The 13,432-nt window shown below is 49.4% G+C and overlaps 1 protein-coding gene across 4 annotated transcripts in view; it reads right to left on the bottom strand.

Annotated features, from left to right (window-relative positions):
• Positions 1-13,432, bottom strand: part of LOC115466794 — a 182,552-nt gene that overhangs the window by 112,412 nt on the left and 56,708 nt on the right. For all 4 annotated transcript variants that reach the window (XM_030198316.1, XM_030198317.1, XM_030198315.1 and 1 more), the window contains 2 exons: positions 11,120-11,203; positions 10,181-10,244 (listed from right to left, as the gene is read on the bottom strand). In XM_030198316.1, the coding sequence (XP_030054176.1) occupies positions 10,181-10,244; positions 11,120-11,203 (148 nt within the window). The remainder of the gene's footprint in view (positions 1-10,180; positions 10,245-11,119; positions 11,204-13,432) is intronic.

Below are 13,432 nucleotides of genomic sequence, written 5' to 3'. Positions count from 1 at the left end.
AAGAGGTGTTACTCTTAAATGGAGGAGGTTTTTCATCTGGTGTGAGAGCAGGGCCCTAGATCCTCTTACTTGTCCTACATAGACCCTGCTTGAGTACCTTCTACACTTACCAGAGTCTGGTCTCAAGACCAACTTAGTAAGGGTTCACCTTAGTGCAATTAGTGCTTATCAACACGTAGAAGGTAAGCCTATCTCTGGACAGTCTTTTGCTTTCGCTTTATGAGAGGTTTGCTTTTGTCAAAGCCCCCTGTCAGACCTCCGCCAGTATCATGGAATCTCAACTTCGTTCTCACCCAGCTGATGAAAGCTCCTTTTGAGCCACTGAATTCTTGTCAACTGAAGTACTTGACCTGGAAGGTCTTTTTCTTGGTAGCTGTTATTTCAGCTCGTAGGGTGAGTGAGCTTCAGGCCTTAGTAGTGAAAGCGAATGCTACATACCTGTAGAAGGTATTCTCTGAGGACAGCAGGCTGATTGTTCTCACTGATGGGTGACGTCCACGGCAGCCCCTCCAATCGGAATCTTCACTAGCAAAAGCCTTTGCTAGCCCTCGCGCGCCGATGCGCATGCGCGGCCGTCTTCCCGCCTGAAACCGGCTCGTGCCGGCCAGTCTCATATGTAGCAAGACAAAGACTAGGGAAGACACAACTCCAAAGGGGAGGCGGGCGGGTTTGTGAGAACAATCAGCCTGCTGTCCTCGGAGAATACCTTCTACAGGTATGTAGCATTCGCTTTCTCCGAGGACAAGCAGGCTGCTTGTTCTCACTGATGGGGTATCCCTAGCCCCCAGGCTCACTCAAAACAACAACCATGGTCAATTGGGCCTCGCAACGTCGAGGACATAACTGAGATTGACCTAAAAAAAATTACCAACTAACTGAGAGTGCAGCCTGCAACAGAATAAACATGGGCCTAGGGGGTGGAGTTGGATTCTAAACCCCGAACAGATTCTGAAGCACTGACTGCCCGAACCGACTGTCGCGTCGGGTATCCTGCTGCAGGCAGTAATGAGATGTGAATGTGTGGACAGATGACCACGTCGCAGCTTTGCAAATCTCTTCAATAGTGGCTGACTTCAAGTGGGCTACCGACGCTGCCATGGCTCGAACATTATGAGCCGTGACATGACCCTCAAGAGCCAGCCCAGCCTGGGCATAAGTGAAGGAAATGCAATCTGCTAGCCAATTGGATATGGTGCGTTTTCCTACAGCCACTCCCCTCCTGTTGGGATCAAAAGAAACAAACAATTGGGCGGACTGTCTGTTGGGCTGTGTCCGCTCCAGATAGAAGGCCAATGCTCTCTTGCAGTCCAATGTGTGCAGCTGATGAGGACGGGGAAAGAATGTTGGCAAGACAATTGACTGGTTCAGATGGAACTCCGACACAACCTTTGGCAGAAACTTAGGGTGAGTGCGGAGGACTACTCTGTTATGATGAAATTTGGTGTAAGGGGCCTGGGCTACCAGGGCCTGAAGCTCACTGACTCTACGAGCTGAAGTAACTGCCACCAAGAAAATGACCTTCCAGGTCAAGTACTTCAGATGGCAGGAATTCAGTGGCTCAAAAGGAGGTTTCATCAGCTGGGTGAGAACGACATTGAGATCCCATGACACTGTAGGAGGCTTGACAGGGGGCTTTGACAAAAGCAAACCTCTCATGAAGCGAACAACTAAAGGCTGTCCTGAGATCGGCTTACCTTCCACACGGTAATGGTATGCACTAATCGCACTAAGGTGAACCCTTACCGAGTTGGTCTTGAGACCAGACTCAGACAAGTGCAGAAGGTACTCAAGCAGGGTCTGTGTAGGACAAGAGCGAGGATCTAGGGCCTTGCTGTCACACCAGACGGCAAACCTCCTCCACAGAAAGAAGTAACTCCTCTTAGTGGAATCTTTCCTGGAAGCAAGCAAGATGCGGGAGACACCCTCTGACAGACCCAAAGAGGCAAAGTCTACGCTCTCAACATCCAGGCCGTGAGAGCCAGGGACCGGAGGTTGGGATGCAGAAGTGCCCCTTCGTCCTGTGTGATGAGGGTCGGAAAACACTCCAATCTCCACGGTTCTTCGGAGGACAACTCCAGAAGAAGAGGGAACCAGATCTGACGCGGCCAAAAAGGAGCAATCAGAATCATGGTGCCTCGGTCTTGCTTGAGTTTCAACAAAGTCTTCCCCACCAGAGGTATGGGAGGATAAGCATACAGCAGGCCCTCCCCCCAGTCCAGGAGGAAGGCATCCGATGCTAGTCTGCCGTGGGCCTGAAGCCTGGAACAGAACTGAGGGACTTTGTGGTTGGCTCGAGATGCGAAGAGATCTACCAAGGGGGTGCCCCACACCTGGAAGATCTGTCGCACTACACGGGAATTGAGCGACCACTCGTGAGGTTGCATAATCCTGCTCAACCTGTCGGCCAGACTCAAATTGGACCAAATCGTCCACCAATACAGGGATTTGAGAAAACTCGTGGACAGGTGGATCACGTCTTCTAGATCCCCAGCAGCCTGAAACCACTGGGAAGCTAGGGTCCATTGAGCAGATCTCATGTGAAGGCGGGCCATGGGAGTCATGGACTGTGGAGGCCATGTGGCCCAGCAATCTCAACATCTGCCGAGCTGTGATCTGCTGTGACGCTCGCACCCGCGAGACGAGGGACAACAAGTTGTTGGCTCTCGCCTCTGGGAGATAGGCACGAGCCGTCCGAGAATCCAGCAGAGCTCCTATGAATTCGAGTTTCTGCACTGGGAGAAGATGGGACTTTGGATAATTTATCACAAACCCCAGTAGCTCCAGGAGGCGAATAGTCATCTGCATGGACTGCAGGGCTCCTGCCTCGGATGTGTTCTTCACCAGCCAATCGTCGAGATATGGGAACACGTGCACCCCCAGCCTGCGAAGTGCCGCTGCTACTACAGCAAAGCACTTTGTGAACATTCTGGGCGCAGAGGCGAGCCCAAAGGGTAGCACACAGTACTGGAAGTGACGTGTGCCCAGCTGAAATCGCAGATACTGCCTGTGAGCTGGCAGTATCAGGATGTGTGTGTAGGCATCCTTCAAGTCCAGAGAGCATAGCCAATCGTTTTCTTGAATCATGGGAAGAAGGGTGCCCAGGGAAAGCATCCTGAACTTTTCTTTGACCAGATATTTGTTCAGGGCCCTTAGGTCTAGGATGGGACGCATCCCCCCTGTTTTCTTTTCCACAAGGAAGTACCTGGAATAGAATCCCAGCCCTTCCTGCCCGGATGGCACGGGCTCGACTGCATTGGCGCTGAGAAGGGCGGAGAGTTCCTCTGCAAGTACCTGCTTGTGCTGGAAGCTGTAAGACTGAGCTCCTGGTGGATAATTTGGAGGTTTTGAGGCCAAATTGAGGGTGTATCCTTGCCGAACTATTTGGAGAACCCACTGATCGGAGGTTATGAGAGGCCACCTTTGGTGAAAAGCTTTCAACCTCCCTCCGACTGGCAGGTCGCCCGGCACTGACACTTGGATGTCGGCTAGGCTCTGCTGGAGCCAGTCAAAAGCTCGTCCCTTGCTTTTGCTGGGGAGCCGAGGGGCCTTGCTGAGGCGCACGCTGCTGACGAGAGCGAGCGCGCTGGGGCTTAGCCTGGGCCGCAGGCTGTCGAGAAGGAGGATTGTACCTACGCTTGCCAGAAGAGTAGGGAACAGTCTTCCTTCCCCCGAAAAATCTTCTACCTGTAGAGGTAGAGGCTGAAGGCTGCCGGCGGGAGAACTTGTCGAATGCGGTGTCCCGCTGGTGGAGCTGCTCTACCACCTGCTCTACTTTTTCTCCAAAAATGTTATCCGCACAGCAAGGCGAGTCCGCAATCCGCTGCTGGATTCTATTCTCCAGGTCGGAGGCACGCAGTCATGAGAGTCTGCGCATCACCACACCTTGAGCAGCGGCCCTGGACGCAACATCAAAGGTGTCATACACCCCTCTGGCCAGGAATTTTCTGCACGCCTTCAGCTGCCTGACCACCTCCTGAAATGGCTTGGCTTGCTCAGGGGGGAGCGCATCCACCAAGCCCGCCAACTGCCGCACATTGTTCCGCATGTGTATGCTCGTGTAGAGCTGGCAAGACTGAATTTTGGCCACGAGCATAGAAGAATGGTAGGCCTTCCTCCCAAAGGAGTCCAAGGTTCTAGAGTCCTTGCCCAGGGGCGCCGAAGCATGCTCCCTAGAACTCTTGGCCTTCTTTAGGGCCAAATCCACAACTCCAGAGTCGTGAGGCAACTGAGTGCGCATCAGCTCTGGGTCCCCATGGATCCGGTACTGGGACTCAATCTTCTTGGGAATGTGGGGGTTAGTTAAAGGCTTGGTCCAGTTCGCCAGCAATGTCTTTTTTAGGACATGATGCATGGGTACTGTGGACGCTTCCTTAGGTGGAGAAGGATAGTCCAGGAGCTCAAACATTTCAGCCCTGGGCTCGTCCTCCACAACCACCGGGAAGGGGATGGCCGTAGACATCTCCCGGACAAAGGAAGCAAAAGACAGACTCTCAGGAGGAGAAAGCTGTCTTTCAGGAGAGGGAGTGGGATCAGAAGGCAGACCCTCCAGACTCCTCGTCAGAGAAATATCTGATGTCTCCTTCGTCTTCCCACGAGGCCTCACCCTCGGTGTCAGACACAAGTTCACGAACCTGTGTCTGCAACCGTGCCCGGCTCGACTCCATGGAACCACGGCCACGGTGGGGGCGTCGAGAGGTAGACTCCCTCGCCCGCACCGGCGAAGCTCCCTCCGCCGACATAGTCGGGTAGCCTTCCTGGGAGGCGACCGCAGTCGGTAACGCACGCGGCACCGACGCCGGAGACCTCACCCCGGGCGATGGACCAGCCGGCGCCACGCTCGACGGTACCGGTGGCGCAAGCACCCCCGGTACCGGAGGGGTAGGGCGCAACAGCTCTCCCAGGATCTCTGGGAGAACAGCCCGGAGGCTCTCGTTCAGAGCGGCTGCAGAAAAAGGCATGGAGGTCGATGCAGGCGTCGATGTCAGAGTCTGTTCCGGGCGTGGAGGCTGTTCCGGGCTGTCCAGAGTGGAACGCATCGACACCTCTTGGACAGAGGGTGAGCGGTCCTCTCGGTGCCGATGCCTGCTGGGTGCCGACTCCCTCGGCGACCCAGAGCTCTCGGTGCCGACACGGGAAGGGGACCGGTGTCGATGCTTCTTCGACTTCTTGCGAAGCCATGTCACCAGAGCTTCCCGGCACCGACGAGGAGGACGTAGAATCCAGCCGTCTCTTCCTCGGGGCCGAGGCCGAAGAAGGTCGGTCTCGGGGGGGCTGTACCGCAGGAGCCCTCAGGGTAGGGGGAGACCCACCCGAAGGCTCACCGCCACCAGCAGGGGAATGGACAGCCCTCACCTGCACTCCAGACGAAGCACCACCGTCCGTCGACATCAGCAGACGAGGTCCCGGTACCACCGACATCGATACAGTCGTCTGATGTCTCAGCGCCGATGCAGAGGGCCGATGCCTCGATGCACTGGCAGCCGAGGATGGAGGTCTGGACGCTGAAGACGTCGATGCACTCGATACCCCCGGTGCCGATGCCGACGAAGAGCCCGAGAACAAAATGTTCCACTGGGCTAACCTCGCTACCTGAGTCCGCTTTTGTAAAAGGGAACACAGACTACAGGCCTGAGGGCGGTGCCCAGCCCCCAGACACTGAAGACACGACGCGTGCCTGTCAGTGAGCGAGATTACCCGGGCGCACTGGGTGCACTTCTTGAAGCCGCTGGAAGGCTTCGATGTCATGGGCGGAAAAATCACGCCGGCGAGATCAAAAGTCGAAATGACGAAAATTGGCACCACAAAAATAGGGAGAAGAAAATTTCGACCGAGGCCTAACTGAGGCCTACCCCGACGACAAAAGAAAACTTACCGGGGTGAAAAGCTCGAAATACGGGAAGGAAAAATACCAGACAGGCTCTTCCGAACACTTTTTTAAACTTTCTGAGAAGAAACGAGTCGAAAACGACGCGCGAGGTCAACTTTCCGGGGCACGAACGGCGAAACACGACCGTACCGAGCGCGGACAAAAGAAGACTGGCCGGCACGAGCTGGTTTCGGGCGGGAAGACAGCCGCGCATGCGCTGTGCGCATCGGCGCGCGAGGGCTAGCAAAGGCTTTTGTTAGTGAAGATTCCGATTGGAGGGGCTGCCGTGGATGTCACCCATCAGTGAGAACAAGCAGCCTGCTTGTCCTCGGAGAATGCACCTTATACTAAGTTTCACCACAACAGAGCAGTCCTCCGCATGCACACTAAGTTCCTACCGAAGGTGGTGTCAGAGTTCCAGTCGATTGTCTTGCCAACATTCTTTCCACGACCTCATGCCCATCCTGGCGACAGCAGCTTGGACACCTTGGACTGCAAGAGAGCACTGGCCTTTTACATGGAGCGGATGAAACCCTACAGACAGTCCACCCAGCTTTTTGTTTCTTTTGATCCCAACATGATGGGGGTCACCATCAGGAAACACATTATATCCAGTTAGCTAGCAGATTGCATCTCCTTCACTTATGCCCAGGCAGGGCTGACCTTTGAGGGTTATGTCATGGCTCATAATGTCAAAGCCATGGCTGTGTCGGTAGCCCACTTGAAGTCAGCCTCCATTGAAGAGATTTGCAAGGCTGCGACGTGGTCTTCAGTCCACACATTCACATCTCACTACTGCCTTGAGCAGGATACCCAATGCGACAGTCTGTTTGGGCAGTCAGTGTTGCAGAATCTGTTTTGGGGTCTAGAATCCAACTCCACCCTCCTAGGCCCTTTTTATTCTGCTCCAGGCTGAACTCATTTAGTTGTATGTAGTTTCAGGTTAATCAACGTTCTCGCCGTTGCGAGGCCCAATTGACCAATGTTTGTGGTTTTGGGTGAGACTGGATGCTAGGGATTCCCCACATAAGAAGCAAGCCCGCTTGTCCTCGGAGAAAGCGAAGATACTTACCTGTAGCAGGTATTCTACAAGGATAACAGGCTTCTTATTTTCACAATCCCGCCCACCTCCCTTTGGGAGTTGTCTAGTTGCATATTTTTATTTGTTTTTTTGCTTTTGTATTAAACTAAGGCAGGCATGTTCGCATGGTGGGCGGGAAGGCACTTGCAGCTCATGCATACCCCCACCCTCCCACTCTGTCAGACTGTCAAAGTAATGCTTTGATGTTTCTCTTATATATACTATCTGCTACCACATTTGCTTATTTCTGATCTGATGAAGAAGGGCAACCTTCGAAAGCTAATCAAGAAATGTATTATGTCCAATAAAAAAGGTATCTTATTTTCTTTTCCATGTTTTATTTTGTTTGATTTCTATTGATAACCTTTAAGAGTGGACTAACACACCTCTCTATTTACTGTGGGTCCTAAACCTTCGTCATGAGAGCAATTTTGGACGGGAGGAGGGTGGGGAGGAGGAGGGGATGGGGAGAATAAAATGGAAAATTAACAAGCAAGAGACTAGAGCATAAAATTGTGTCCTGGTGTGTTCATTGGAAATAGCTAGATATATTTCAAATAGAGTGAACAATATATGTACTGTATCTTATAGATGCTACTAAGTTAGTATTACAGTCTGCAACCGGTTTGCATTTGCTTTTTGTTTGTATTGGAACGCTCTGCTTGTTATTAATAAAAAGGATTACTCAAAAAAAAAAAATAATAAACCAAATCGCGGCCTTACCTACTCTTGGCTGCCGACTGTGCTCCAGAACTGGAAGTGACATCAAAGGGGTGGGATTGGCAGCCACGGGTAGCTTAGAGACCCTGCAATCTTCCTGCTTTTGCTTACCGCTACTGCTGCTAGTCTGATGGATGAGAAGCAGTAGCATTGCTGACAGCTTGGCTGAGCTGGAGGAAGGCGCGGACCGTCCGGCCAGAGGAGAGGCAATAGCGGCGGCAGTCTGGCAGGGGTGGAGCAAAAGGAAGGGACGGAATCAGCCAGAAGAGAGGCAGGGACGACGGCCCAAACGGAGGGGCTGGAGCAGCGGAAGCAGAGCACCCCCCGTTGATTTGCATCTGGGACAGACCGCCCCCACCACCCCGCCCTTGGTACGCCACTGATGTCAGGATATACTTTTTCACAGAGATGGTGGTGGATGCCTGGAACACCTTCCCACAGGATATGGTGGAGATGAATATGATAATGGAATTCAAAAATGTGTGGGATAAACAAAGGAATCCTGTATAGAAGGCGTGGAACCAAACAAGCTTAGTGGTGATTAGATGACAACACCAATATTTAGGAAGTGAAGCCAGTGCTGGGCAGATTTCTATGGTCTGTGCCCTGATCATGGCTGGACAGATTCAGCTTCTGTAACTGAAGAACAAGTCTAGTGACTTGCAGACTTCTACGGTCTGTGCCCTGAAAATGGCAAGGACAAATCAAGTCCAAGTATACTTATACAAGTTTGTTTTTCGCGCATTTTAATTTTTTTTCCTGGAGGATGCTGTCAGTTGTCACATAATATATGTCTCTTCTACAGATTAACGTGGAGGGGCATAATCGAACGTCGCTGATGAAATAGATCGCCGGCGATCTATTTTGGCGGCGGCGCAACAGCTGGCCGGAACCGTATTATCGAAAAAGATGGCCGGCCATCTTTTTTTTTTTTTTTTTTCGATAATATGGTTTAGCCCGGCCAAATGCCAGAGTTCGCCAGGTTTGAGTTGGCCGTTTTTGTTTCGGCGATAATGGAAAAAAATGCCGGCCATCTCAAACCCGGCGAAATCCAAGGCATTTGGTCATGGGAGGAGCCAGCATTTGTAGTGCACTGGTCCCCCTGACATGCCAGGACACCAACCGGGCCCCCTAGGGGGCACTTCTAAAAATGTTTTAAAAATATACAAATACCTCCCAGGTGCATAGCTCCCTTACCTTAGGTGCTGAGCCCCCCCCCCCCCCCCCCAGATCCCATTTACCAGAACTCTACACCACTACCATAGTCCTTATGGGTGAAGGGGGGCACCTACATGTGGGTACAGTGGGTTTTGGGGTGGGGGTTGGAGGGCTCAATACTTACTACCACAAAAGTGTAACAGGTAGGGGGGATGGGCCTGGGTCTGCCTGCCTGACGTGCACTGCACCCATTAAAAATTGCTCCAGGGACTTGCATACTGCTGTCAGGGAGCTGGGTATGACATTTGAGGCTGGCATACAGGCTGGCAAAAAAGGTTTTTATTTTTATTTTTTTAGTGTGGGGGGGGTTGGTGACCACTGGGGGAGTATGGGGAGGTCATTCCCCATTCCCTCCGGTGGTCATCTGGTGAGTTGGGGCACCTTTTTGAGGCTTGGTCGTGAAAATAAAAGGACCAAGTAAACCCGGCGAAATACTGCTTTATGCTGCTTTCTTTTCCATTATCCGCGAAAGCCGGCCATCTGGTAGCCACACCCATGCTCCGCCTTTGCTACGCCTCCGACACGCCCCCTTGAACTTCACCAGATCGGCGACAGGAAAGCGGCAATGTTGTCAAAAAAAACGCTTTCGATTATACCGATTTCACCACTTTTGAGAGATCGCCGGCCATCTCCCGATTTATGTCGGAAGATGGCCGGCGATCACTTTCAAAAATAAGCCTGATAGATACCAACACTCTGCAGCACAGCAAAACCAAAGATCGAAATGGACAACCTTTCTTCCCTTCATCCCCCTTTGTACCTGACACACATATACCTTATTCGACCACAATATCACCTTGTATTTGTCTATCTACCGGACTTGGCGAATGCCTTTATGGTACTATGTAAGCCACATTGAGCCTGAAAATAGGTGGGAAAATGTGGGATATGAATGCAACAAATACATACATTGATTTTTTTTTTTTTACAAACACTCAGCGGCACAGCAAGCTTGTTAAGTACTTCTTTGAGGACCCCTGATCAAGGCATCCCTAACCGAAACACTGCAGTGCTGGGTTCATTATCTTTGGAATATCTATTTGTATTCCACTATAGCAGATCCCTTTCTTTATTATTGCCCTGGAAAACGTTTGGTTATCCTGGCTCGTTTTTGGTGCCTTCCACCCTTTTATTTGAATTTTCTCGTGGAAGGTTTGTTTCCCTTCTTTTTGTTGGATAGACTGGATAGACCATACAGAGGTCTTTATCTGCCATCATCTACTATGTTACTATGTAAGAAGACCCTCCTAGCCTACCATAGCGTTAAACAGCAGCTACTAAGAGGCTTCACTCACCTCTGTTTCATCAAGAATGAGTTTCCACTGACACCCAAAATGAATGGGGAAACAGGCTCCTCATCTAAGGACATAAAAAGCAGTCACGTTACCCAAAAAAAAATGTATGTGAAACAGTGGGTTCATTAATAGCCACACTCTAAAAAATTAAAAAGGCAGGGTCTCCTTCCTTTCTCCCCACCCTCCATGTCTGCAGTGCAAGTAGATTCATACAATAATCGCAAAAGAGACAAATAGGAAAAATTTGATTACAAGGGCACAACACTACATCAGCAAAACTGAATCTCAGTGAATATAACCTGCCCAGTTCCCAGCATTAAACACATTCAGAACAATTGAGAGTTAACAGCTGTTCTTAGCTGCCCAGGTGGACAGTCTGTAGCACCTGTCTTTCTTAATGCATTTAAAAAAAAAAAAACACACACAAGTCCAGCATACTCATATAGTAGGCTGAGAAGGTATGTGCCAAACAGGACTTTGAGATCAAGCCAAGATCTATTACTGGAAGTACCCACATTGAAAGATGAAATGCCAACAGCTGAGATCCAGGATGCTTTCAGTTATGGCTCTAACTCTGTGGAATGCTGTGCCAAAGGATCTTAGGTTGCAAACTAGTCCATAAATTTGAACAGAAGCCTGTTTTTTTACAGGATGTGATTTGATTGTGTGTACTTAGTGAAACTGCAGTACAGAGATCAGTATATGTTCTTCCTAAAACAGATGGACATTGGGCACTGGGCTAGTCATATGCTGTTGGATAACAGTAACCCTACAATATTCAGTCAGATAATGAAGTGCACAGAGGAGCTAGTGATTTTGTTGAGGACCAAGATTAGAGAGTGAAGTTATGCAATGCAATGTGGAGTGGAATGAGTGACTGAGTAAAACAAAGATTAAATAGGGTGATAGACAAGGAGAAGTTAGCCTGGACCTGCTTACCAGCATCCCAATTCTCTTCACATGGAGGGCTTTTCCAGAAGCTGGGTGGATCGGACACCTCCTCTTTAGGCTTAATGGATATTTCTGAGGGCATAAAAAAAGGCACTGTGTAAAGATGTGGGCAGAGCCACAGCTAGGGTTTCTGCCTTCCCCAAATCCAGCAACTTCCCTCTTTTTCCTCCTCACAACCTGTTCTCTCTCCCCCCCCCCCCCCACCAGACAAGCACGTTCTGTTCCCTGTCCCTCTCCAGGACAGCAGAATGACCCACTAGTATATCTTTTCAGAAGCAAGTCTTCTATACTGAAGTGCCAACGGCAGCCTTATTCATTGGGCCTTTCCCTCTGACCCATCCCTTTTGAAAACAGGAAGTTGCATCAGAAGGAGCAGGACAGGTCAGTACACTGGGGGATGGGGGGGACCTTGGGTCCCCTTCTTTGGGCTCAGACATTTTCTAAAACTGCAGTACCCGAGAGCGTGAGGATGGGGGGGGGGGGGGGGGGAAGAGCGAGAATTTGGCCTGGTCATCTTTTATTCTTCCTTACATTTAAAAAAAAAAAAAAAAAAAAAGGATTTCCTGAGAATCCAGACTGACCCAATCCCCGAGCAGTCTGGATTTTTGGACTTGTACTGTACAAATATAGTGCACACTTACGTGCGTAAGTGTTAGAACGCTATTCTATAGTTTACGTTTACATGCACAAGGTGCTTAACCTGTAAGATGCATGCTAAAGGGCTGTTTTTACCACAATTATGCTTGTCAGACTTGGTGCAACTGTTTACACCTATGTGTAGGCATACCAGTGCCAGCTTATGCTAGCATTCTAATGCAACAACTTGGTGTCCAGATGCAATTATAGAAATGGGGCCCCTAAATTGTGGAGCCCAGTTACAGAATGACCCCCTTAGAGTATAATTATTCATTCATATAGAACATTCTCAAAATCAACTAATTCCAAGCAATAGGTACTTGCCAGAAGCAGAATTACAAATACATTTTGTTCACACTCTAGCATCAAATCAGTGACAGCAATACAAACTCTTTCCACTACCAGACACTGAGAAGTAACACAAAATTCTACAAATAGACACTCAAAACTGCGCTAACCCTACCTAAGGGGGGGGAATGAGTCCATAGTCTAGAATACCAGTACACCTCCAATTAGAAAGAAAGAAAACCTACATAGAATCTACATTAAAAAAATCTATGGTTACAGAAAAGGGAAAAATTGCTGTCATGAGGGGGGGGGGGGGAGGAGAGAAAAATACGACACTGAAAACCCAAGAAACTAGCCTGTTGAGCAACAGAATGCAGAAAGAAAGACATTTCTTCCTAAACAGAACAAAATCCACATTTTCAAAGCAGACATCTCATTTCTCTAAATATTAGACCAAGACCAACCCAAATGTAAAAACAAAATTTTGATCTGTCTACAACTTTCTCTGTCCTTTTCCAGATCTAGTTTCCATTTTCTGCTACTTCACTGTCTCTTCCCATCCTCCCCTCATATTTAAGTGACTGATCCTTGTAATTTTCTCATCTGCCTTTTTTTCTTAACCTACCTGTAGCTTAATTTCATTCCTTTACCACCCCCACATACACCCCAAATTCTCAGTCTCCCAGGTTCTTACATGACTTTTTACTTTCTGTACTTTCCTCCCTAATTATTCCATTCTCACCTGTATCTTATTTTTTAAAAAATTTATAATCCATTCCATCCTACAATTCTAGGCCATTTACAATAACATCCATAAAACTGCAAACTGAACATAAAAATTATAAACAATAAGTGCCCTAAAACAAAGACTTTACATATTTATTGTTCCCCCAGTCTCCTCTTTTATGTCTTTCACCCACTTTCTAGTCTCCCATTTACACCTTCTGAATTCATGGCCTCCCCAGCTTGTCTCTGCGTCTCGTCCCAACCCCAGCTCCTTCCACTTATCCCCTCTTTAGTTCCAGTCCTGTCATGTCTTGCCTCCTTATTCAGGCTCATTTCTCCTTTTAACCTTCCTTATTTCTACTCTCCTCTTCTTCAAAGATGTTCCCTTTCTTTGTCCCCTGTCTTTTCTCCTCCCTCGTCATCCTTTGCTCCACATCTTCTCCCATACTTCCCCTTATCTAGCATTCATTTACCCTATTTTTCTTCCACCTTTACAAAGTAACCATCCTTCTACCCCTCCATCTTCACCTTCCCCCTGCTAAATGTCCTTGCTTCTCCCCCTTCCACCCAGTCTCTCCCATCCTCCCCTTGACAGATCCCAGCCGAGAATTAGATTCATTCCCACACCAACATCCCCTTCACCAGTCTGAT

This window comes from Microcaecilia unicolor, chromosome 3 (assembly GCF_901765095.1).
Source record: "Microcaecilia unicolor chromosome 3, aMicUni1.1, whole genome shotgun sequence".
In the NCBI taxonomy this organism is placed as follows: domain Eukaryota; kingdom Metazoa; phylum Chordata; class Amphibia; order Gymnophiona; family Siphonopidae; genus Microcaecilia; species Microcaecilia unicolor.
This window is presented reverse-complemented; position numbering and strand designations above follow the sequence as displayed.